The 26,132-nt window shown below is 53.8% G+C and overlaps 1 protein-coding gene across 10 annotated transcripts; it reads right to left on the reverse strand.

The window, feature by feature from the left end:
- On the reverse strand, positions 1 to 25,736 carry TPD52L2 (TPD52 like 2). Of its 10 annotated transcripts, XM_055264967.2 has the most exons (9): positions 25,589 to 25,719; positions 21,219 to 21,364; positions 16,832 to 16,980; positions 14,756 to 14,815; positions 8,716 to 8,817; positions 5,483 to 5,509; positions 3,706 to 3,747; positions 2,572 to 2,620; positions 1 to 1,670 (listed from the first exon to the last, which is right to left on the reverse strand). In XM_055264967.2, exons 1-9 carry the CDS (start codon positions 25,605 to 25,607, stop codon positions 1,575 to 1,577), a joined length of 690 nt encoding a protein of 229 aa, XP_055120942.1. In that variant the 5' UTR covers positions 25,608 to 25,719; the 3' UTR covers positions 1 to 1,574. The 10 variants fall into 10 exon arrangements, with proteins under 10 accessions (XP_055120942.1, XP_055120946.1, XP_055120945.1 ...); XM_055264971.2 differs by lacking the exon at positions 14,756 to 14,815; XM_055264970.2 differs by lacking the exon at positions 5,483 to 5,509.
- Positions 25,737 to 26,132: the final 396 nt, after the last annotated feature.

Genomic DNA, 26,132 nt, shown 5'->3' on the forward strand with positions numbered 1-26,132 from the left:
TGGACTTTCCCCCAAAGGAATGCTTTATTGGCAAATTACCCATTATTATAATAACTTTAAGGAAAAGATACATCAGTTAACAACCGCACAACCTGCCTTCTCACCACACCCCACAGGCCGATTTTAACCCTGGACAAAGGGCACCGAGCGCTGGGGTTCCCTGGCCCCTGCATCTTTGTCGTGTGTGGAATGCCATCCCCAAGGGTGTCTGAACTGTCCGGGGACACGGCTGTCAGAGGACACTTGTTCTACCGAACAGGACACCTTGAGTTGAGCAGCCCTTCCCCTCCTGGGAGTGGCAGAGCCAGGCACACCACAGGCAGGCCACTAAGGCACAGAGCTGCCCCTGCAGACCACGCCGTCTGACATGCAGGGCCCTGGTGTGCAAGACAGGCTGCTGGGGAGTGACCATTTAGTAACAGGAAGAGATCTTTGTAGCTCCTGAGAAAAAGGCAACAGCAATCCTAGCTGATGCCCACGCCCCACCCTCCACCTGACCTGTGGGGTGGTTTCATCCCAAGTGCAGCAAGCAGGAGGGTTGGAGTCACTGACGAATGTGAGCAGGGCCAGGCCCATGCAAAGGCAGCACTGAGAAGGGGGGCACAGCTCTTTTAAAGGGTGCTAAAGACAGGGTTTTCCTTCTCTTGGCCCCTCCCATTCCCAGAGGCTCAAGAGCCCTTTAGGGCAGGGCAGGGGAGCCAGTGGCAGCTGCCACGGTTGAGAAGAGAAGCAGGTTTTGTATACTGGGATGGAGTGTGTGTGAAATAAAACACCCCAACTGGAAGAGGCTGCCACGCAGGCCAGGTGTAAAATTCCACACAATGCTCACAACCATTAAGGAACCCTCATCTATATACATATAAAAATTAGAAAAAAATAAAGCATAAGGCAATGTAAGGCTTGTATTTCAGCTTGAGTCCAAAGAAATAATATTTTATGAGGCTAAAGCTGCTTTGCCTAATTTAAACTTTTTGAAAAGTCCACTGCATTTAAACAGAATGAATTTGCTTCCGTTCAAGCTAGATTAGGGTGACAATTAGGCAGCTGCTGAGGATCAGTTTCCCTTCTGGGGGTCTCAGAAAATGGACAGTTTTCTCGTTTGGCATTTTGAGATAAAAAATTGCGTTAACAGGTAGGACTTGCTGGGTGATTGCATTCCTTCTGTGAGTCAGGGAGGGAAGAGGAGGAAGAAGTCAGAAAATGCCGCTTATTTCATGGTTAGAACCCTTCAATCCTTCAACATTCTGATGGGCTAACATGATTCCCAAAGGGAGCCTGGGCTTTGGCTCAATATTCTTTCAAATCCTCCATCCTGTCCACTTCCTGCACCCCTAGGAAGGACAGCACAGTGATCTGTTTCATCTACAAACTTGAGTGTAAAACATCTGTGTACAAGCCTGTGTTCTTTAAATTCATGCGAACGCGGCAGCCACATCTCCATGTGGATGGGCAGGACTGTCCTCAAAGCCGGCTCTGCTCATCCGCCCTGGCTGGCTGCTCCGCTGAACAGAGCTGCGGCTGTGATGCTGAGGGTGTGTTGCGTGTGCTCTGCAGCGGGTGAAGCAACCACAGGCTTAGAAAGGTGCAGGATCCGACAGGGGCTTGTCACCACTCCCTGCTGAGGAAGGGAGGTTGTCACTGCCGTTCTCTCTGTCACCCACAACCTTAGACTACAGGAGAGAAAAAATGAAGACAGAAAAACCTGAGACAGAGCACACAACACAAGGCAGATCCCAGGCCCATGCTCAATGCGCTACAGAAGCTTGTGTAACACGAACACTGCTCAGCAGGGACAGGGAGCAAATCACGGACGGGCACCAGCCCGAACAGGTCTCCAGAGAACGATGCCAAAGGAAGACAGCGAATGCCAAAGAGCTGCACACTGTATCGTTCCATTTACGTGACATTCTTTTTTTTTTTTTTTTTTTTTGAGACGGAGTCTCGCTCTGTCGCCCAGGCTGGAGTGCAGTGGCGCAATCTCGGCTCACTGCAAGCTCCGCCTCCCGGGTTCACGCCATTCTCCTGCCTCAGCCTCTCCGAGTAGCTGGGACTACAGGCGCCCGCCACCACGCCCGGCTAATTTTTTGTATTTTTTAGTAGAGATGGGGTTTCACCGTGGTCTCAATCTCCTGACCTTGTGATCCGCCCGCCTCGGCCTCCCAAAGTGCTGGGATTACAAGCGTGAGCCACCGCGCCCGGCCTATGTGACATTCTTGAAATGACACAATTATACAAAGGGAGAGTGGACTAGGGGTTGCCGGGGGTAGGGGGGGAGGAAGGTCGGCATGGCCAAGAAGGTACCAGGAAGGGCAGTGGGGACCAGGAAGGGCACTGTGGAGGCGTTCCGTGTCCTGAGTCAGTGCCAATGTCCTGGTGGGGAGGCTGCACTACAGGATTTTCCAAGATGTCGTCGCAGGAGAGAACTGTGTAAAAGGCACAAGGAACCTCTCTGCATTACTTTCCACAACTGCATGTGAGTCTACAATGACTAAATGACTAATAATAAACAAGTTGCTGTTAAGTGACAGGTCACACCTTACCAAGACAATCAGACAGTCTGGGTACAATTACCTTTATGGTCCCAACTCGGTCCTCAAACGACTTGAAGGTTGCAGAGTTCCTTTAAAGAGAGAGGGAAGAGTGTTGGTGTCAAGAGGAAAGGGTTGTGCTGCTGTCCTAACTCAGAAGGGCCTCAGGGCTAGGGCCAGCCTCCAAAGGGTCCCTAACAACATCCCAAGATCTCATGGCAAAACTGTGAGACAGCCAGGTCATTCCGGAGACTCCCCAGGTCAGGAGTGAGGTCGGCCATGCCCAACAACCACAGGACAGGTCCAGACGTCACACAAGGCAACTGGAAACCCCTTGACTGTGCAGCTGGGGAGATGTCGGCCCCTCTCTGCTGTACCCTACAGGGACACCCTGGCCTCCTGTACTGAGGTTACGAAATGTCTGTGCAGTTTGGGGGCTGTCGGCCCCTCTCTGCTGTACCCTACAGGGACACCCTGGCCTCCTGTACTGAGGTTCCTAAAGGTCTGGAGTTCTTCACGCACATCTCTCAGAGAAGCGAAGGGAAGACCAAGGACGCTTCTGGGACAGCAGAGTGATAAGGACACAAGAGGAGAAAGCAGGCCAGCTCCATCCCACTCGGTCCCTCCCACACAACCAGATACCCCTCCCAGGCCCGGGGCCTCTAGAGGCCAGCATGTCTGCGACACCCAGCCGGAGTCCCCACAAGGAGAGTCAGGGCGGTGCTGATGGCGCAGGCACAGAATCCTGAGAGTCAGGGCGGTGCCTGACAGGCACAGAATAAGGACCACAGCTCTGGGTGTTCCAGTGAAGACTGAGACCGTAAAGTGTCCTGAGTGACAGCCCACCAGGGCAAGTGCCAGGATCTGTGTGCGAGCCCCTCGAACCCCACCCCATCCACTGCAGGCAGCCAGGGTCAGGACTTGGAAAGGACACGGCCCACTTTGACACAAGGATCTCCTCTGGAGGCTGCAGGTGAAGAGCCTGACCCCCTACCAGCTCTTCCTCGTCAGCCTAGAGGGGGTCTTTACCAGCCCTTAGCCATCAGAGGTTGCCAAGGGAATGGCGTCCTTAATTAATGCAGGGATATGGGAAGGGCAAGGTGTAACCGGCAGGAGCCGCCCCAACCCCCAGCAGAGACTCCCGGCTCTGCAGCCGCAGCAAGCAGGCATACGTTACCTCATGGCCGGCATACTTATTGAGTGGCGGATGGAGTAGCTGCTGCTTGGAAGCATGGCAGAAGCAGAGAAGGAAGTAAGAGTTAACACCAAGATCCACACACAACCCCAACTTGGTGGGGATGGGCAGAGATGGGATTCCCCCACTCCCAGCAATTGGAGCGAGCTGCCTGCCCCTCCACACAATGCCCTCGAAGGAAACTCGACCCCAGGGTCCTCCCTTGGCCTCACGGGGGGCACCCCAAGTTGCCCAGCGCATAGCACCGGGCAGGGGGAGAGCACTGCCATGGGAAGCTGTGAGGAGACCAGGCCTGGGCTTTTGAAAAGTATTTGGTACAAATAGCCTTCAGATGTCCTTACTTGACTTCGGCAAGTAAGGACCTTTCGGCAAAAGAGAAACCACCAAGTCAAGTAAAAACACAAGAAATCACAGATTGTTCTGGGCCTGGCTCTAGACCTCCCGGTTCCAGCCAGAAGGGCACGTGCTGGCGGTGCCCCGGGTTGGCCTAGAGGAGCTTGCTCTGGTCCACAGGAGGGCCCTGTGGGAGGCACACCTACGGGCTCTCAGGTGATAAACAAGACAAAACTCCATCTGAAGGAAAACAAGGAAACAGGACAGATGTTGAACAGGAAGGTGGTGAGAGTTGGCACAGCCCTCCCACGTGAAAAGGCTCCTTTTGAGGCCCGGTGCGGTGGCTCACGCCTGTAACCCCAGCACTTTGGGAGGCCAAGGCGGGTGGATCACGAGGTTAGGAGATTGAGACCATGCTGGCCAACATGGTGAAACCCCGTCTCTACTAAAAATACAGAAATTAGCTGGGCGTGGTGGCTCGTACCTGTAATCCCAGCTACTCTGGAGCCTGAGGCAGGAGAACCGCTTGAACCAGGGAGTTGGAGGTTGCAGTGAGCCGAGATCGCACCACTGTGCTCCAGCCTGGCGATAGAGCGAGACTCCATCTCAAAAAAAAAAAAAAAAAAAAGGCCAGCGTGGTGGCTCACACTTGTAATCCCAGCACTTTGGGAGGCCGAGGCGGGCAGATCACGAGGTCAGGAGATCGAGACCATGGTGAAACCCCGCCTCTACTAAAAAATACAAAAAATTAGCCGGGCGTGGTGGCGGGCACCTGTAGTCCCAGCTACTCGGAGAGGCTGAGGCAGGAGAATGGTGTGAACCCGGGAGGCGGAGCTTGCAGTGAGCCGAGATTGTGCCACTGCACTCCAGCCTGGGCCTGGGCGACAGAGCGAGACTCTGTCTCAAAAAAAAAAAAAAAATATTAGCCGGGCGTGGTGGCGGGCGCCTGTAGTCCCAGCTACTCGAAGAGGGTGAGGCAGGAGAATGGCGTGAGCCTGGGAGGCGAAGCTTGCAGTGAGCCGAGATCACGCCGCTGCCCTCCAGCCTGGGCGACAGAGCAAGACTCCATCTCAAAAAAAAAAAAAAAAAAAAAAAAAAAAGGCTCCTTTTCAGGAGTAAACTCAGGCCTGGAGACCAGGCCAGTTATTCACAGACCCGGCAGCAGGCGGCCTGTGAGCCTGGGGGGAGGAACGAGGAGGGGACACAGAAGGGCCGGGGGGTTCTGGGGGGGCCTCTGCATCAATCCCATGCTGCTGCTTTGCTCCCCGAGATGCAGCAACTGCCTGGCTGGCACTGCTGTCCTGGAAGGGGTGACCCCACTTTCACCTGCCCTCTACCAGCACAGCCGCCCACGGGCCCTGCCAGAGTCCACCCTGCCCCAATTCAGAGAAAAGTCTTCCGCAGGTGTGTCCAGGCTCAACCTTACCTAAAGGAGTGTGAAAATGGATGAGCCCTGGAAGGTGGCAGCAGAAGAAAAGAGGAAACGAAGTGTAAGCAAGGGAGGCCAGCACCCACTCACAGCCCTCCTCGGGGAGCCCCCGGGGAGGCCCCCTGCTCATGCTCAGTTAGGCCCAGCAGGGGAAGACCCTCCAGGACAGCTCCTCCAGTCCGCACACCACCAGGGAGAGCAGCCCTGTCTCCAGTCTCCTCAAGTCCTGAGTCAACAGGAGGCTCTCGCAAGCTCCTGACTAGCAACTGCTCAGCCTCACGGCTGTGCACAACAGGCCCCTGGGTCCACGCCCTGTCCACGCCTTATGCCCCAAGGCACACCTGTTTGGAGAAGTCACAGCACCTGGAGCACAACGGGCCCATCCAGCAGCGCACAGGTATGAAACGTGCCACAGCACGACAGCTGGGCTTGGCCAGCTCCACAGAACGAGCGGCCCGTGTTCCCCAAAGCGCATCAGCTGAGGGGGCACACGCGCCGCAGGAGGATGTGGGACACCCTTGGCGCTGAGCATTTCTGCTCTGAACTCCATCCATGCACACAGACGCCAACCTGGAAACCTGTGTGTCCAAGGGCAGCTGCCGCCACTCACTGCAGCCAGGCCCACTCTGACACGGAGGGAGCTACTGAAGAACTGAGAAATGCTCAACTAGCCCGAGGTCCTGAGAGGGCCGATGCCTCATCTGAGACCAGGGAGCCAGATGGTGACCTGACCCTGGTGTAAACACCCCACTCTGACCTGAATCCAGTTCCCTTCCTCCCATCCCCATCACCTGTGCCCCAGGGCACACCAAAGGCCTCACAGACTGGGGCTGCCCTGGGACAGGCCCATCATGGACACGGGCGTTGCGCAACTGTCTGGAGGGACTTCCGCCCAAGAGTCAGTAGGGGTCCGCTGGGGTTCATCCAGCCCTAAACCCATGATATAAACACCCCAGAACCCAATTTTCACTTTCAGGAAGCAGTGAGCTCTCAACCTCAGTCTCTAAGTCAAGAGGTGAATGGGCCCAGACCTCAGAAACCACCTGTGACTGCTTGGGGAGATGATGGGGATACACCAGGGGCTCCAGACGTCAGAGTTCCCACAACCATTGCAAACATAGAGGAGCAAGCAGGGCAAGACACACCAGCAAACAGGACCCTCCACGAGCACCGTGAACACGGCCAGCCAATCGGAGAGAGCTGGCTCCTCCCAGGTCAGCCTGAGGCCCCGCTCACCCAGCTGGCCCCACATACCAGGGCACATGTGCAAACACGTGGCACAGTGTGGCTGGGCACACTGACAGCTGTGCCAGCGTCACTGTAACAGGAACTCTGCTCACTGCCAGCCATGCCTTGAGGCTACACGACACCAGGGGACAGCTGCCAGCCCCAGGACTCAGCAGAGAGCAAAAGCCTTTCTCTCCATCAGAGAAGGAGGAGCAGACGGAGAACTACGACCGTGTCCCTGTGCTTCCAGAGAAAAACAGGCCAGGATCAAATGCCCGGATCAAAACCCCAGGACTGGCTTGTGCACGGCTATTCCAATCAGTGCCGAGGGCTCCGCATGCCCCTTCATTTCCACCACGATGCTCTCAACAAACTCAAAAGGGAGTATGGACACTAAGAGTGGGCAAACGCCTCCTGATGGCCAGCATAATTTAGGCACAACAGACACCTGTTACTTCCTGAAGATGCTCTGTGGTGAGACCAGCATTTTCGGGAAGAAAACAGCCCTGCGAGGCTGGGCTCAGCTGAAGCTCAGGGGGTCCCTCCTGGGTCCAAAGCTCAGCAGTGGTGGGGAAGACCTGCATTTGTAGGGTGCCCCACAAGGACCTCCCAAATCACAGCTGCTGGGGAGTGTGGAGCCTTGGGCGTGTGAGGGTGGACAGAGGAAACACACATTGCGTACTGATGACTGTGCAGCTTCTCCAGAGGTTTAAAACTTCACAAAATAGAAGTTGCAGGGACGGGAAGGTAGATTACCTCAAAAAAACAAAAATAAAAGTGGGCACAGCTCCTAGGCAGTGGCCATCCCCTCTGCTTGGCAGGGTGGGTCCCTGGGTGTGTGTGGCCGTCTGCGTCCTGGCCTGTGGCTCAGTGGTCAGGTGAGAGAACACTGGCGCAGGACGACCCCCACCTGGCAACCACAGACGGGCAGGCAGGACACACCTGACCTAAGGCAGGCAGGACATACCTGACCTAAGGCAGGCAGGCAGGCAGGCAGGCAGGGAGCCAGCCCAGCAGATGTATGTATCTCTGAATCTTGCAGGGGCCACAAGAGGGGAAGAGGGGAGAGCTGAGTGGGGTCAGCACTGTGCTCCATACACCGGTCCTCTAGGAATCCTGCACCCATCTTTGCCAGGATTGGGTCAGAGCTACAGGGAGGCGCTCTCTGAGATCCAAAAGCCAGAAGACCAGTTCTGAGAATGGGAAAGGGGTCAGGGCACGGTGGGCAGCAGCACCCAGAAGTTGGGGCCAGGATGCTGGTGATGGCGACAACCTGTATCATCCACTCCTACAACCCCTGTGAAAGAAGGTGTGCTCGAGGCCCAGCTGGGGTGCCCAGCCAGGAGGTAGCCCAGCCAAGCATCATACCCAGGCTTCCGGCTCAATCCCCTCATCACCATGCTGTGGTCAGGGAGCCTAGAACAGGGAAGGAAGAGCAAACGTGCCAGCCACAAAGCGCCGGCCCCCTGCTCACTCCTTGGCCCCAGCCCTGCTTGCTGAGGGACCTCTGATGGCCAGGAGGCTTTCACCAGCCTCTGGGAGAGAAGGCTCATTCAGGGCCTCCTGGCGTCTGACTGCACTTTCTGAGACCTGGGAAACACCCTGAGGAAGTACCATGCCGAGCCCCCGTCCTGGAGATGGTGGAGGACTGCTGTCCCACGCTGACCTGACTCTGACCCCCAGGCTGGAGTCGCTGCCTCTCAGTGCAGGAGTCTTCAAGGTGCAGACTCCTCCCTCACTAACGCTGAGCACCACAAGTTACCCAACAGCAGTGGCAGCCAACCCTCCTTGAAGAACACAGAAATGGCAGAAAAGCAGCCAACGGAGATGGACGAACCTCCCAGGCAAGGGTCCGCACACAGACTGGTCGGGGCCATGATGGCCACATCCCTGAGCCAGTGCATCTGAGCCCTGATCTCCAAGCAGGCTTCCTGTAGCGCCTCCGACACCTCATCTCACTCCTGGCCAGGTCTCAGGGCAGCAGAGTCAGGGTTGGGTCTCACCTCATGTCTCCAAGCTTCCTGCTGATGGCAGAGCCCACTGTGGACAGGGCAGCTGAAGTCTTCTGTCCTGCCTGTGAAAGAGTTTCCTGAGTCTTCTTGTAGCTGGAAGACACACCAGTTAAATCAACCAGACAGCATGGGCGGGTCACCACCCACAGCCAAGCAAACAAAGCACACCCGAGGAAAACTGAGGAAAGGAGCTAGGGCAAGGGGTGGACACTTGCCAGGTGTCTACAGAGGGGGTGCAGGCCCAGAGCCCCTCGGCCCCCAAAGGCCCCTGCAGCGAGGAGCAGCCTGTGCGTTGCTCACTCACTGAGCTCTCAGCGACCCTGCCGAGTCTCGGCCCCCTAGCCCTGCAATGACGCTGCTTTCTCATCTCACAATCCAATTTCACCCACTCGCCTGATACCTACTAAGCCCGCTTTCCTGTCTTCTCACAGCCCCTCTGACTACAGAGAACATGCCCCATTTGCCTGCTAGAGCAGACGGGCCCCCTGAGGTGCACACCTGGCAGGCAGTGCCAGAGCAGAAAGGCCTCTCAGTGCCCCGACCGGCCCATGCGTGCAAGGTTCCCTTTCCTCTTCCCAAATGAGACTGTGCTGAGGGGAGAAAATGCAAGCTCAACCACGTCTGTGGGGAACGAGCGTCACAGAGTGGCCATGCAGCCCGCAAGGTGCCCCTGCTCCAGACGGCGGGGCCCCGTGTGCCTTCAGAACATCGGACAGTTCCATTCCCAGGCCTCTTTTCACAGTGCAAGGGTCTGTCCTGGCCCCTAGTGAAGGCCCCGCTTCTATCCCCTCCAGCTCTACATCCCACCAAAGCAAAGCTTCAGGGCCTCGGCATCCGCAGGACAGGCAAAGGGCAGCAGGCAGGATGCTGTGGCTGCAGGGATTCTGTTGGGCCCACCATGACAGCCAACACCTGAAGTCGCTGGCCCTCATCCAGCTGCCACCATAAACACAAAACAGAGCAGACTCCGACATAACAAAGCCCAAAATGCGAACCCACAGCCACCTCATCACGGCCCCTCCCTCAGTGAAGCCAGGGAACTCGAGGCTGAATGGAGACGGGCTCCCAGGACCATCTCAGCGTTACCAGTGCCAATCTGGAGAGCTGGCAAACCCAGTCAAGCCCTGAGTGGCATCTGGGGTGACTGACGCCAGAGAAGGCGCAGGCTCCTCCCGCTCCCACTGGTGACACCAGGTCCCAACGACGGGCCTTCGGGAGCCCTTACTCACAGGCCCTCCCACCACTCCCTACAGGAGGCCCGTGTTAGCTGAGTGCTACTACTCTCCAGCCCCCAAACAGTTGATAGGAGCGTGTGACCCACCAAGTGTGCCCTGGCAGCACCTCCCAGCACAGCTCTCTCATGCCTGCCCCCAGCCCAAGGCCTACCAGAGGATGCACTTTCTTTCTTTTCTTTTTTTTTTTGAGACAAAGTCTCGCTCTGTCACTCAGGCTGGAGTGCAGTGGTGCAATCTCAGCTCACTACAACCTCTGCCTCCAGGTTCAAGAGATTCTCCTGCCTCAGCATCCCAAGTAGCTGGGATTACAGGCACCCACCACCACGCCCTGCTAATTTTGTCTTTTTAGTACAGACAGGGTTTCACCATGTTGGCCAGGTTGGTCTTGAACTCCTGACCTCAGGGGATCCACCCGCCTCAGCCTCCCACAGTGCTGGGATGACAGGTGTGAGCCACCACGCCCAGCCCAGAGGATGCACTTTCCCATCCAGGCTCCGTGCAGCTGGAACCATGGCTGTTTTTAAATTTTTTTTTTTACTAATAAAACACCAGTTATAAGTAACTAATGACCTGCTACATTTAGTTTCAAAAATAAAAATTCTTTTTTTTTTTTTTTTTTGAGATGGAGTCTTGCTCTGTAGCCCCGGCTGGAGTGCAGCAGCACCATCTTGGCTCACTGCAAGCTCCGCCTCCTGTGTTCACGCCATTCTCCTGCCTCAGCCTCCTGACTAGCTGGGACTACAGGCACCCGCCACCACACCCGGCTAATTTTTTTGTATTTTTAGTACAGACGGAGTTTCACCATGTTAGCCAGGATGGTCTCGATCTCATGACCTCGTGATCCGCCCACCTCAGCCTCCCAAAGTGTTGGGATTACAGGTGTGAGCCACTGTGCCCAGCCGAAAAATACAAATTCTGAAGACATCTTTAACCTTGATTTTCCCTGAAATAACAAATGCATAAAACCATGTGAACATTCTGTGGTTCGCTGAAGCAAAGTCACCTGCAGCAGAGGATTCTAAAGTCCTCACAGCACCTACATTTGTGCCTAATGAGTGGGGATGAGAAAGCTGCACCTGCATTTGTGCCTAAAGAGTAGGCATGGGGAAGCTACACGTGCATTTGTGCCCTGAGAGTGGGGATGGGGAAACCGAAGTTGGAGAGAAAACAACTGCCTGTGCCCGGCCTTCGGAATGAGATACGGGTCTTGAGCGTGACCTGTGGGTGGGGAAGTGCCACCCACACAAGGAGGATCGGAATGAGATGCGGGTTCTGAGTGTGACCTGTGGGTGGGGAAGTGCCACCCACACAAGGATTGGAATGAGATGCGGGTTCTGAGCGTGACCTGTGGGTGGGGAAGTGCCACCCACACAAGGATTGGAATGAGATGCGGGTTCTGAGCGTGACCTGTGGGTGGGGAAGTGCCACCCACACAAGGATCGGAATGAGATGCGGGTTCTGAGTGTGACCTGTGGGTGGGGAAGTGCCACCCACACAAGGATTGGAATGAGATGCGGGTTCTGAGTGTGACCTGTGGGTGGGGAAGTGCCACCCACACAAGGAGGAGGGTCCTGAGGGTCCCTCAGGACCCACTGACCACTGACACGAGGTGCCACTGTGGTCAGTCCCTGCCATGTCATAAACCACACTCAAGTCCCTGGGGGCCCCAACGCCCTCAGCATTGCTTGGGTGTGGAAATGAGGGGTCACAAGGGAACCTCCTCTAGAAACAGGAACCTCCAAACTGGGATGGCCCTGGAAACAATGGGCATCACCTGCACAGCCTGAGGCCACCACCAGCACCTCCCTGGCCTTCTCTTCCTACAGCAGGTCCCTGCCCGACAGCTGTGGCTCTGACCTCTCCCCCTTCTCAGTCCCATCCCGGGCCTCCGAGGTGGTGGCAGCAGCTGTGAGGCCCCCTTCCAAGGCTCACAGCGCTGCAGGCATGTTCTGAGAGCCTCAAACACACAGGCATACACATTCCTGAGTGGACCAGAAGGCTGGGTTGTTATTACTCCATGGTAGATGGGGAAGCTGAGCCGGGGAGGAAGGGGCAGGGGTCAGAGCCAGCATCGGCACCCAATAACTAGCTTCAGCTCTCCTTGAGAGCACCGGGCCGGGCAACCCCAGCCAGCACCCATTTGGAAGTTCCTAAGACCTTCTAGGAAGAGAGCCTTGGACAGACAGCAGTTTCGTCCCACTGCCAGTGAGCTGTCCCCTTGGCAGCACAGGGCATCTGGGAGACATCCTTGCACTCCCCCTCTCCTGAGTCTGTCTCTGGGGGCTGCCCCCACTCCCACTCAGGGTGGACAAATGATCCAGGCCTGGCCAGAGCACACCACCTCCAAGGCCACAGCCATTAGTCCAGGGAGACCCATATGGGGCCACACTGTTGGGCTGCAGCAGTGGGGGCAGGGACTTCTCCACCAGGTGAGTGCTCCCACCTCCCTGTTTGGTTGATGCTACCTTGAGTCGTGCTTTCTGTCACCTGCAACCAAAACAACTCCAAGTGAACCGGCTCATAACTGCAGGATCTATATAATGCCCCTCTCAGCACTGAGGTTTTTAGTTACCTCTGCCTATAAACAGAATGCAACAGGCAATCATTTCACCACTCGCAGAACACAGCTGCTCTCGCGTTCAGACATGACCCACTGAGAATGTGGCCGCATCGCAGCCTCATGGGGCCAGGCACCGGCGCTATCCTCCACCCACCGGCCACGTTCTCCTTCCCATCCATCCTCCAGGGTGCCAATGGCGGAAAAGACCTACAAACATGTGGGTCAGGATGCAGGGAGCTTTTACTGCCTTCCTTTGCAAGAACTCTAGGCGGTGGAGGCACACCTACAGCCCATCTCCTGAAGCTGACTAGGAGAGGCACCAGCCAGGAAGAGCACACGCCATGGCCAGATCCTCAGGCCCCACCTCCCGAGCCGCATCCCTTCCGCCTGAACCGCCCCACCAGAAGCCATCGCCCTCGGCCTGGGCCGTCCCACCAGAAACCATCGCCCTCGGCCTGGGCCGTCCTGGCAGAAACACTTCCACTCTGGAGCCGTCAGTTTGACAGCTCTCCCCACAGAACTCAGGGGAATGGCCTCTGCCAGGTGATGCACTGGCCATATGCTTCCATGCTGAGCCACAGGTTTCTCCAGAGGGGTCGGGATGTTGAGTGTTGTAATAAGCTCTCTGAAACACTATTTGTTTGAAATAGGATCCCGGCAGCTTTACGTCAGTTGGTTTTACAAAACAGCACTGAAGTCTCCTAAGACTATTTTCAGATTGAGTCTGCACTGTGCGTCTGCCTGATGCCCCAACTGCAAGGATGACCGTCACTGTCCCAACCTAGGAAACATCTGCTGCCCAGCAAAGTCACTGTTCAACGCAGCCCAAAAGACACCGCCCACCAGGGTCCCTAGAACACCCAGGTCAGGCTGGGCGCAGTGGCTCATGCCTGTAATCCCAGCACTTTGGGAGGCCGAGGCGGGCGGATCACGACGTCAGGAGATCGAGACCATCCTGGCTAACACTGTGAAACCCTGTCTCTACTAAAAATACAAAAAATTAGCCGGGCATGGTGGTGGGCGCCTGTAGTCCCCAGCTACTGGGGAGGCTGAGGCAGGAGAATGGCATGAACCCAGGAGGCGGAGCTTGCAGTGAGCCGAGATGGCGCCACTGCACTCCAGCCTGGGCGACAAAGCGAGACTCCGTCTCAAAAAAAAAAAAAAAAAAAAACAAAAACAAAAACAAAAACAAAAAAAAAAAACACCCAGGTCAACATGCCATGAACCGACCGGGTCCCCAGAGCACCCAGATGGCTGCTGTAGCCATGCCCACAAACCGCCGGGGTCCCTGGAATACCCAGGGCAACATGCTGGGAACCACCCGGGGTTCCTGACATCAGCCTCCCACTGTGACACCAGACGCAAAGGCTCCACGTGCACAGAGTGCCAGCCTGGTCCCCCAGGACCTTCAAGACAAGCTCGGCAGCAACCACTTCCTTTCAGCCCAACATGGGAGGACTTTCTGCCCATGTTCTGTGGCAACCATTACAGCGCTTCCTTCTAAATAACAGATGAACAAATCCCACAGAGACTATTTAAAAATATTCCCCTCCTCAGTTTAAAGACGTTATAATCAGATCAGAGCACAAGTAAATGAAGTGCTATTATCTAGTTTAAGGATCTCCAAATATTAGGAGTCACTCTGAAATACACCACTGACACACACATATGAAACTATCCACACTTGATCCACACTGGCTGATGCTCCGACAATGCGGTGCCTCCCAGACCGTGAGGATTTCAAATTTCCACCAGCATATCCTACACCACGCCCTCCACTCAAGAACTACCCCTAAAGGGGGAAAGCAATTCTGAGAACCCAACAGCTGGAGCTAAGCAGGGAAAAGGGTTAGGGTTAGAACAAACAAAAATTAGCCACCAACAAAACCAGGCCAAGTGGTGTCGTCCAGCTTGTGCACTGCTGGAAGCCAAGGAGCTCTATTAGTTAAAGATACAGCCAGGACCAGTGCAGGCCTCTTACATAAGGGACACGTATCAGGCAGAGGGGAGTTTTAAGTGTGGTCAGGTGGCTGAGTGAGTTTCTCTCAGCTACTATTCCCTGTTCCACAAAAGTTTAAAGGATGGTTCACCTGCGAGAAGAAAAGTTATAGTAAGAAAAAACAGCCAGCAAATACCAAAACAAGCTTTGTGCCAAGTGTGCACAGCCCCCTTCCCCGACTGAGTGTCAGGCGGCGGAGAGGAGGAAGGAGGAGGTGCTGATGATACAGGCACTCACAGGTCTGACTGGGTCACTTTCTCATTCCACTCTCCAAGTTTCTCAGAAGTTTTCACATAGCTAAAAACAGAAAGTCTACAGTGAATTATTTAGAAGAACAATTTTAACTCAGGCATCAAACTGCAGGTGAAGTTCCAGGGAAGACAGAGAAGGACCAGCTGGCAGGAACATCAACTCCACAGACGGCCCAAAAATGGGGTCCACTGCCTCGACCAGGCCCTGTGCAGGCCCCAGGCCGCCAGGTGAGCTGTGGGTGTGGCGGAACTGACGTTCCCTTTTCTGTCACCTGGCAGTAGCCCTTGGTCTCTCCCTAGGAGATTCTTGGGGAACAGCACTGCTGTGGGGGACTGGAAGGGCACAGCCCACAGCCCCAAAACACCCTTGGGATTCAAAACTTATGACATCCTAGGACAAAAACATGGGCCTCTCATATGTGAGATTTATGAAATGTGACTTGTTCTGTCTTTCTGTAGGAACATGGCATCTGGGAAACATTCCACACCCGCCTCCACCTTGAAGGGTATGTTTCAGAGAAGCCACGTGGACAGGGTCAAGTGAGAAAGCAGCACTCCCCAAATTCAGAGCTGAGCGACATCTGGGACAGGTGTCCCAGGGTTACAGGACCATGTCGTCACGTAGGACCACATCGTCATCGGGGAGGGTCAGAGTCCCTAGGGTTGTGGGACCATATGGTCCTATATATATATATATATATATATATATATTTTTTTTTTTTTTTTTTTTTTTTGAGACAGGGTCTTGCTCTGTCACCCAGGCTGGAGGGCAGTGGCATAATTTTGGCTCACTGTAACCTCCGCCTCCCAGGTTCAAGAGATTCTCCTGGCTCACCCTCCCCAGTAGCCGAGATCACAGGTGCGCACCACCACACCCAGCTAAATTTTTGTATTTTTTAGTAGACACAGGGTTTCTCCATGTTGGTGAGGCTGGTCTTGAACACCTAACCTCAAGTGATACAAAAGCCTCGGCCTCCCAAACTGCTGGGATTATAGGCATGAGCCACCATGCCCGGCCCATATGGCCATATCTGGGTCAGAGGCTGTGACCATGCCACAGCCACAATAAGGACCACAGAAAAACCATTCTTGCTAAGGACCTGATCAGTGCTCTCTCAAGTCTGGACCCTGAAACACAGTCTTCCTATCATTTTCCACCGGGACAACTAGCCAGTGTGTCTGCCTTTTTAAAACACATATATAAGCCGGGTGTGGTGGCCACACGTGTAATCCCAAGCATTTTAGGAGGCCAAAACAAAAGGATCTCTTGAGCCCAGAAATTTGAGACCAGCCTAGGTAACAAAGCAAGACCCTGTCTCTATAAAACATGAAAAAATCAGCCAGGCATGGTGGCGCATGCCTGTCGTCCCAGCTACGAGGGGGGTTGAGTTGGGAGGATTGCTTGAACCCAGGAGGTTGAGGTTGCAGCAAATCATGATTGCGCCACTGCACTCCAGCCTGGGTGACAGAGCGAGACCATCTCAAAAAATAATAATAATAAAAAAAAAAAAGGTCAGCGCGGTGGCTCATGCCTTTATTCCCAGCACTCTGGGAGGCCGAGGTGGGTGGATCACAAGGTCAGGAGTTCAAGACCAGCCTGGCCAAGATGGTGAAACCCCATCTCTACTAAAAATACAAAAAAAAAAAAGAAAAAAAATCAGCCGGGCGCAGTGGGAGGCGCCTGTAATCCCAGCTACCTGGGAGGCTGAGGCAGGAGAATCGCTTGAACCCGGGGGTCAGAGGATGCAGTGAGCCAAGATCACGCCACTACACTCCAGCCTGGGCGATAGAGTGAGACTCTGTCTCAAAAAAAATAAAAAATAAGTAAAGTACACAAAAACCTAAAAATAATAAAACACATGTAGACACCAAGCTTTTCGAACAAATAAGGCACAGTCCCTGGGCCAAGGGCTCAGAGCCTCTCTCTGGCTCCTTCCAAACAGGCCACTCAATTCCATGGCTGCAACTCGCCCCTGGGCATGATGACGCCCCCGCATGCCAGGGGCACGTGTGGTGCACGTTCTCTTCAGCCCCCAGGGGTGCGCCCGGGGCAGGTACCTACGCGTTAGAGACCTGCACATCATGCCAGCTCCTGGACAGGTTCTGTTTCAGCTCCCCCAGGGTGGAGAGGCCCAGCCTCCTCTTGAGCTCTCCACAGTGCCTCTCCTTGGCCGCCAGGACCTGGCGCAGAGTGACAATTTCCTCTTCCACCTGCAAAGCATGCAGTTGACATGATGAGCCATCACTACTGCAGGAAGTGACTAACATCCTCATGCACAGTGCCATGAGTTACACAAGAACTTTCCGCTTACCGAAGCATTAACTCGTCCTAGGAATAACAGCATCTACAGCAGACATCTGGTTTTTGGGTTTTTTTTTTTGAGATGGAGTTTCGCTCTTGTCACCCAGGCTGGAGTGCAATGGCATGACCTCGGCTCACCGCAACCTCTGCCTTCCAGGTTCAAGTGATCCTCCCGCCTCAGCCTCCCAAGTAGCTGGGATTACAGGCGTGTGCCACCATGCCCGGCTAATTTTGTATTTTTAGTACAGATAGGGTTTCACCATGTTGGTCAGGCTGGTCTCGAACTCCCAACCTCAGGTGATCCTCCCACCTCAGCTTCCCAAAGTGCTGGGATTACAGGCGTGAGCCACCACGCCTGGCCAGCAGACATCTGTTTTTATCTGGTACTAGGAACTTGACTCCAGAGAACTGTCCCATGCCCCACAGCTAAACGGTTCTGGGAGAGCCCCCAATCACTATGTCCGTTTGTGGTCATGAGGAATGGCCCAGGGTGACCACGCCAGGCTTGTCCAAGCTCTTTACTGGGACTGGGCATGGTATTAAAAAGGTGAAGACCAGCCGGGCACAGTGGCTCATGCCTGTAATCCCAGCACTCTGGGAGGCCGAGGCGGGCGGATCACGAGGTCAGCAGATCGAGATCATCCTGGCTAACATAATTAACACAGTGAAACCCCGTCTCTACTAAAAAATACAAAAAATTAGCCAGGCATGGTGGCGGGTGCCTGTAGTCCCAGCTACTCGGGAGGCTGAGGCAGAAGAATGGTGTGAATTCAGGAAGCGGAGCTTGCAGTGAGCCAAGATTGTGCCACTGCACTCCAGCCTGGGCGACAAGGCGAGACTCCATCCCAAAAACAACAACAACAAAAAAAAAAACGGTGAAGACCCTGGCCAGGCACAGTGGCTCACGCCTGTAATCCCAGCACTTTGTGAGGCCAAGGCAGGCGGATTATCTGAGGTCAGGAGTTTGAGACCAGCCTGGCCAACATGACAAAACCCCGTCTCTACTAAAAATACAAAAATTAGCCAGGTATGGTGGTGCACACCTGTAATCCCAGCTACTCGGGAGGCTGAGGCAGGAAAATTGTTTGAACCCAGGAGACAGAGGTTGCAGTGAGCCGAGATCATGCCACTGCACTCCTGCCTAGGTGACAGACCGAGACTGTCTCAAAAACAAGCAAACAAACAAACAAAAAACAGTGAGGATCCTTTTCCCTCAGGGCTCTCGGTCTGGGCTTGGACAATAGAATCTGGAACTGTTGGCAGCCGGTCACCGTCTGCACTCATAGAATTCCACATGCAGGGAGGAGGAGGCAGATGGACAGTGACACAGGTGACAGAAAAAGTGCCCTTAAGAAAACACTTGTGTTCCTGAGGTCAATTCCAAACCTTGGCAAGAGTCAGTTACACGAACCAAAAGGTAAATTATCTTTTGTGCTTAAGGTAGTTAGAACTGAGTAACAGAAAAATTCCTGATAATGAAGACTTGAACTTTCTCAGGTCTTAAAAAAAATAATAAATAAATAAAAGAACATGACCTCTGAAAGGGGCATCATTCAAAGCTTTACCACGTAGAATGAGTTCTCAGTATCTTCAGCTCATATATGACTAGCTTCTCTTTAAAAATCCTCTTTCTTGGCCGGGCACGATGGCTCACGCCTGTAATCTCAGCACTTTGGGAGGCCGAGGCGGGCAGATCACCTGAGGTCAGGAGTTTGAGACCAGCCTGACCAATATGATGAAACGTCGTCTCTACCAAAAATAGAAAAATTAGCCAGGCGTGGTGGCATGCGCCTGTAACCCCAGGTACTCGGGACGCTGAGACAGGAGAATCACTTGAACCTGGGAGGCAGAGGCTGCAGTGAGCCAAGATCGCACCATTCCACTCCAGTGTGGGCAACAAGAGCAAAACGTCTCAAAAAAAAAAACACCTTCTTGCATGTAATCCCAGCACTATGGGGGGAGGCTGAGGCAGGCAGATTACCTGAGGTCTGGAGTTCGAGACCAATCTGGCCAACATGGCGGAACTCTGTCTCTACTAAAAATACAAAAATTAGCCAGGCATGGTGCTGTACGCCTGTAATCCCAGCTACTCAGGAGGCTGAGGCAAGAGAATCACTTCAATTCAGGAGGAAGTGGAGGCTGCAGTGAGCCAAGATCATGCCACTGCACTCCAGCGTGGGCGACACAGTGAGACTCTGTCCTTAAAAAAAAAAAAAAAAAAATTCTTTTTCTTGGCTGCGCACAGTGGCTTGCATTTGTAATCCCAGCACTTTGGGAGGCTGAGCCGGGCGGAACTCTTGAGACTGGGAGTTCGGGACCAGCCTGGCCAACATGGTGAAACTCGTCTCTACTAAAAATAAAAAAAAATTAGCCAGCTATGGTGGCAGGCATCTGTAATCCCACCTACTTGGGAGGCTGAGGCATGAGAATCACTTGAACCAGGGAGGCAGAGGCTCCAGTGAGCTGAGATCATGCCCCTGCTCTCCAGCCTGGGAGAAAGAGCAAGACTCTGTCTCAAGAAAAAAAAAAAAAGCAATACAGAACTTCACCTTGTAGGGGCCAGGCACAGTGTAGGGGCCGGGCGCAGTGGCTCACACCTGTAATCCCAGCACTCTGGGAGGCCAAGGTGGGTGGATCACGAGATCAGGAGTTTGAGACCAGCCTGGCCAACATGGTGAAACTCTGTCTCTACTAAAAATACAAAAATTAGATGGTCATGGAGGCACGCGCCTGTAATCCCAGATATTCTGGAGGCTGAGGCAGGAGAATCGCTTGAACCCGGGAGGCAGAGATTGCAGTGAGCCGAGATCACACCATTGCACTCCAGCCTGGGTGACAGGGCGAGACCATCTCCAAAAAAAAAAAAAAAAACCATCTTGACTAAAAACACAAAAAAATTAGCCGGGCGTGGTGGTGAATGCCTGTAGTCCCAGCTACTCAGGAGGCTGAGGCAGGGGAATGGCGTGAACCTGGGTGTTGGGAGGTTGCAGTGAGGCGAGATTGCGCCACTGCACTCCAGCCTGGGCAACAAAGAGACTCCGACTCAAAAAAAAAACAAACAAAAAAAAGAACTTCACCTTATTGTAATTCAATTCTGAAAAAAACCTTGTGGATTTAGTTTCTAAACTCACATGTTCTGAATTTAAATGGAAAGCAAAGTGTCCTTGGACTTCCTGCTACTCTCCTTTAATCTTCTAGGCTAGAAATAGCTGTGTGATGTCCTCAGGATCTGAAACCTGGTCCTCAGTCTCAGCGGCACAACCAGCCTTACTCAGACCTAGGCCTGGACCCAGATTCTGGAATTAAACTACATCACAGGGTGAAAAGAAAACTCTTGGCAGTTGGTTTGACTAAAAATTATGGTTGGAGGCTTTTGTTCTTAATTCCTACATTACTCTTAAGGGACTCTCACGTAAAGAAGATCACATAAATACTTTTTAGAAAGAAGTTTTTGTTTTGTTTTTGAGACAGGGTCTCATCCAGTCACCCAGGCTGCTGTGCAGGATGCAATCACAGCTCACTGAAGCCTTGACCTCCTGACCTCAAGCAATCCTCTCACCTCAGCCTCCTGAGTAGCTGAGACTACAGGCACATGCCACCACACCTGGCTAATTTTTGGGGGTAGAGACAAGGTCTCACTGTGTTGCCCAGGCTGCTCTCAAACTCCTGGGCTCAAGTGATCTTCCCACCTTACCACCCTGTCCTCCCAAAGCACTGGAATTACAGGCATGAGCCACTGCATCCAGCCAAAATAAGTATTTTTAAAAGAAAACTTAAGATCCAGGACAGAGAGATTCATGGGGTCTTAAAAATGATTATCAAGTGTTAATTCCAACAGAGACACTCCCAGTAGATGGCTGCTCAGAGGCAGTTCATGTGTGAACACTCCTCAGGGAGCACTTAGGAAGGGCCAGACACAGAGGTATGGGAAGGGAGTCACACCCTGTCTCCACTGCCAGGTGGCTCTGAGTCCAGCGCATGGAGCTGGGCACATACAAAGGGAACCCCGTTACCAGTGGGAACACAGAGCAGGGTAGGTGACCACCCAGGACAATTCCTCCCAAGCATGGCCAGTACCCTGGCCTCTCACTAATCCAAGAGGGCCTTAACTCCAATTCACCCAGGACAGACAGCCAAGCCACAGCACCTTGGTAAGCTCAGCCCTGAGCTCCTCCTCCTCAGCCTCTGTCAGACCCTCAACAGCAGGAGTCCGGGCAGCCACACCTGTGTCGACAGGAACATCCGTCATGGAGTCAGACAGCAGACCTTTGTTAGGAGAATTCAGGTTGATATCTGCCAGAGACAAAATGAGGCCACAAAGTGTCAAATAAGTTACTTACTTCCAAGTAAATACGGTAGAGGTCTCTAGCAGGACAAAAGCAAAGGTGGGAGTGGGTGAGACCCTGGAGACTAACACCTCTTCTCTGAAAGGTCTGTGAGGACAGCATGGGCAGTAGACGAGAGCAGCCACACCTCAGGCCACCTGAGATGAAAAGCCAATGCCACTTGTGCTGCTTCAGGGCACGAGAAATGCCGGCCCAAGGCAGCCAAACCCGAATTCTGGCTTCTCAGTGAGAATACTATCTTCGGAGGCAGGAAACCCTTGCTACAAAGAAAGCAGCTCAGTCTAGCAGATCTTCCACTTTTTTTTTTCTTTTTTTTGTCATGGAGCTCACTCTGTCACCCAGGCTGGAGTGCAATGGTGCGATCTCAGCTCACTGCAACCTCCATCTCCCGGGTTCAAGTGATTCTCCTGCCTCAGCTTCCGAGTAGCTAGGATTACAGGCGCACACCACCACGCCGGCTACTTTTTGTATTTTCAGTAGAGACGGGGTTTCGTCATGTTGGCCAGGCTGGTCTCCAACTGCCGACCTCGGGTGACCCGCCCGCCTTGGCCTCCCAAAGTGTTGGGATTACAGGTGTAAGCCACCATACCCTGAAACATTTCCACTTTTTTTGAAAAAAGGAACTTAATATGGTTAATATACACAATAAGCATCAGTTTCCTCTCAACACATCTGACAGGGCACATGCTAAAATTACATACTAGGAGCACATGCTGCTCATTCAGCTCCTTCAGGGAGTCAGCAAAATTCCCTTTACTTACCTCCTGATTCTCATCCCACTGCCAGAAGGCTGCCAGCAGGCGGAGAGGTGCAGAGCGGCGTGCTGCCGCCACATACCTCAACTACACCCAGATCACATTCAAATTCCTGCAGCCACTTTTTTTTTTTTTTTTTTTTTTTGAGACGGAGTCTCGCTTTGTCGCCCAGGCTGGAGTACAGTGGCGCAATCTCGACTCACTGCAAGCTCCGCCTCCCGGGTTCACGCCATTCTCCTGCCTCAGCCTCTCCGAGTAGCTGGGACTACAGGCACCCGCCACCACGCCCGGCTAATTTTTTGTATTTTTAGTAGAGACGGGGTTTCACCATGTTAGCCAGGATGGTCTCGATATCCTGACCTCGTGATCCGCCCGCCTCTGCCTCCCAAAGTGCTGGGATTACAGGCGTGAGCCACAGCGCCTGGCCAGATGCAGCCACTGTTTTTTCTTCATGTCAAATGCATCTTCCTGACTACACTAAAAGTCTACAAGATTTCACATAAGGAAAAATAGTCTATTTCGATTCTCTCCAAATCCAAGCACATGACTATTATAACACTTTCCCTGTTGACCAGAACATTCTGAAAAGAAACAGGCTTACTGCTGGGCGCAGTGGCTCATGCCCGTAATCCCAGTACTTTGGGAGGCCGAAGCAGGCGGATCACATGAGGTCAGGAGTTCGAGACCAGCCTGACCAAAATGGTGAAAGCCCATCTCTGCTAAAAATACGAAATTAGTTAGCGTGGTGGCACGCACCTGTAGTCCCAGCTACTTGGGAGGCTGAGGCAGGAGAATCACTTGAACCCGTGAGATTACAGGCGTTGAGCCACCACACCCGGCCAAAAAAAAATTCTTTTTAAAAAAATAAAAGAAAAGCTGGCCGGGCGGGGTGGCTCATACCTGTAATCCCAGCACTTTGGGACGCTGAGGCGGGCGGATCACCTGAGGTCAGGAGTTCAAGACCAGCCTGGGCAATATGGTGAAACCCCATCTCTACTCTTTTTTTTTTTTGAGACTGTCTCAAAAAAAAAAAAAAAAAAAGAAAAAAAAAGAAAAGAAAAACTAAGCCTTTTAAATTAAAAGACAACACAAAGAAACCAGATAGAATGCACTTAACAAAGACACTCTTCTTAAAAGCTGGCTGCATCTCACTCCCTTCAAATGTCCCACAGGACTGGAGCCGTGCACTTCCTTGGCACTCAACAAACGCTTTCTAAACGAAGCGTATCCACTGATTCTCATTTTTTTTTTTTAGACGAGTCTTACTCTGCTGCCCAGGCTGGTGTACAGTGGCACGATCTCCACTCACTGCAACCTCCACCTCCTGGGTTCTAACGATTCTCCTGCCTCAGCCTCCCAAGTAGCTGGGACTACCGGAGTGCACCACCATGTCCGGCTAATTTTTTTATTTTTAGTAGAAACGGGGTTTTGGCATGTTGGTCAGGCTGGTCTCAAACTCCTGACCTCAAGTGATCCACCGGCCTCGGCCTCGGCCTCCCAACGTGTTAGAATTATAGGTGTAGGCCACTGAGCCCAGCCTTTCTCTTCTATTTAAAAAAAGACAAATGAGGCTGGGCACAATGGCTCACACCTGTAATCCCAGCACTTTTGGAGGCCGAGGTGGGCAGATGGCCTGAGGTCAGAAGTTCGAGACCAGCCTGACCAACATGGAGACACCCCATCTCTACTAAAAATACAAAATTAGCCGGGCATGGTGGCACACGCCTGTAATCCCAGCTACTCGGGAGGCTGAGGCAGGAGAATCGCTTGAACCCAGAAGGCAGAGGTTGTGGTAAGCCAAGATCGCGCCATTGCACTGCAGCGTGGGCAACAAGAGCGAAACTCCGTCCCAAAAAAAAAAAAAAAAGTAGAAAGACCAATTAACCTAGCATGGTGAGCCTGTAGTCTTATAGTCCCAGCTACCTGGGAGGTTGAGGCAGGAAGATCGCTTGAGCCCAGGAGTTGAAGACTGCAGTGAGCTATGATTGCACCACTGTACTCCAGCCTGGGAAACAGAGAGAGACGCTGCCCCTAAAAAAAAAAAAAAAAATTAAAAAAAAAAAAAAAAAAAGGCCAGGCGCGGTGGCTCACGCCTGTAATCCCAGCACTTTGGGAGGCCGAGGTAAGCAGATCACAAGGTCAGGAGATCAAGACCATCCTGGCTAACAGTGAAACCCCGTCTCTACTAAAGATACAAAAAATTAACCGGGCATGATGGCGGGCGCCTGTAGTCCCAGCTAGTTGGGAGGCTGAGGCAGGAGAATGGCGTGAACCCGGGAGGCGGAGCTTGCAGTGAGCCAAGATCTAGCCACTGCGCTCCAGCCTGGGCGACAGAGACTCCATCTCAAAAAAACAAAAACAAACAAAAAACACCCTCCAGAATAATGCAGCACCCAGAAATTATAAAGCTTAATAAGTGGCCAGGCACAGTAGCTCCCACCTGTAATCCCAGCACTTTGAGAGGCTAAGGCAGGCGGATCACAAGGTCAAGAGATCGAGACCATTCTGGGCAACATGGTGAAACCGTCTCTACTAAAAATACAAAAATTAGCTGGGCATGGTGGCGCGTGCCTGTAGTCCCAGCTACTCAGGAGGCTGAGGCAGAAGAATCGCTTGAACCCGGGAGGTCGAGGTTGCAATGAGCTGAGATTGCGCCACTGCACTCCAGCCTAGCGTCAGAGCAAGACTCCGTCTCAAAAAAAGAAAGAAAGAAATTTAGCATCCCTCTCTAGAGCCCCAAAATGGAAGGCAGACTTGTATCATCTTCTCAAGACTTTAATCTCCTGGGCTCGCTCCACGTCCCTCAGTGGCCATCTCATACTCCTCTGGGGCGACCGTTCTGGAAACAGGCCTGGTATGCTGGGTGTGCCCCTGACTCACTCCACCCCTCTCCATGAGGCAACCGCTCAGCAGGCTGAGCTCCGAGCAGAGTTGCTGCCCAAGGGGAGCTCTGCTGAACGCGAAGACCCCTTCTCTGCTCGGGAGCCGCCCTCAACACCTCGGACTGGGTCCAGGGCCAGAGAGCGTGAACCCGACGGCCCAGCGCAAGGACCGGGGGGTGGCAGAGCAAGCAAGAGCAGGGTGCGGGGTGGGCGGCATAAGCGAGACCTGCTTGGAGCAAGAGAACCCAAACTACGGGAGCAACGGCGGGCGCCAGGGAACCACACCTCGAAGCGGTCCCAGAGGAGACCGGGAGGGCGGCTGGAGAGAGCCCAGGAAGCGGTCTGGGCCGCGGGCAAAAGACACACCACGACCATCATAAGCTTCGAGGTCAGTGGGCTGGGAGCTGAAGAGGGGCCGCGGGGTGGGTGAACAGAGACCGAGAGAACAGAGAGTCGCAGACGCGACCCCGGGAGACCAAGAACACCGGGCGGCCTGCGCCCATCTGCAGCGGCGGCGCCCGGCCCAGCAGGTACCTTGGCCGGCGGAGTCCATGTCCAGGCGGCGTCCGGGCCGCTGTCGCGGGCGCTATGAGAGCCGAGCGGGCGGCGCCGGGAGTAGCTCGCCGCGTACACACCAGACAGCGGAACTGCCTCGGCTCCGCGGCGTTACGTAATCCGCGATGCGACGGCTACTTCCGCCCGGGCACGTACTCCGCCTTCTTCCCGCCCCCACCAGTGGTGTCCAATGAGAGCGTCGTTTGGCCCGTCCTGGTTTACCCGACTCAACCTGATAGGCCGAAACTGCGGGCGAAGCAGGAAAGGGAGGCGTGGTTCGGAGGGAATCCATTCCAGGTTGACTCCACCAGCGAGAATCACAGGTAGAACGGTCAGAGTAGCGGGAGGACGAGGAAGGTGGGAAGTGGGAGGACCGTCCAACATGGCGCTGTGGAAAGCCAGCGCAGGGCCCCAGGGGATCTGCCGGGGCGGATGCAGCTGCCTAGGAGTGCTGGGGCTCGCGCGCCTCGGCGGCTCAAACTCTGACCCCTTGAGATCCTTTCCAGCCCGACCCCTTACTTTA

The sequence above is a fragment of the Symphalangus syndactylus genome, chromosome 24, assembly GCF_028878055.3.
Source record: "Symphalangus syndactylus isolate Jambi chromosome 24, NHGRI_mSymSyn1-v2.1_pri, whole genome shotgun sequence".
NCBI classification, from domain to species: Eukaryota; Metazoa; Chordata; class Mammalia; order Primates; family Hylobatidae; genus Symphalangus; species Symphalangus syndactylus.

Excerpts from the sequence above, each read along its gene's own strand:
- TPD52L2 (XM_055264967.2), bottom strand. Across the intron at positions 3,748-5,482 it reads CCATTTTCACACTCCTTTAG|CAGCTACTCCATCCGCCACT; the intron begins GTAAGGTTGAGC and ends GCTTCCAAGCAG. Across the intron at positions 1,671-2,571 it reads ACCGAGTTGGGACCATAAAG|TCTAAGGTTGTGGGTGACAG; the intron begins GTAATTGTACCC and ends TCTCTCCTGTAG.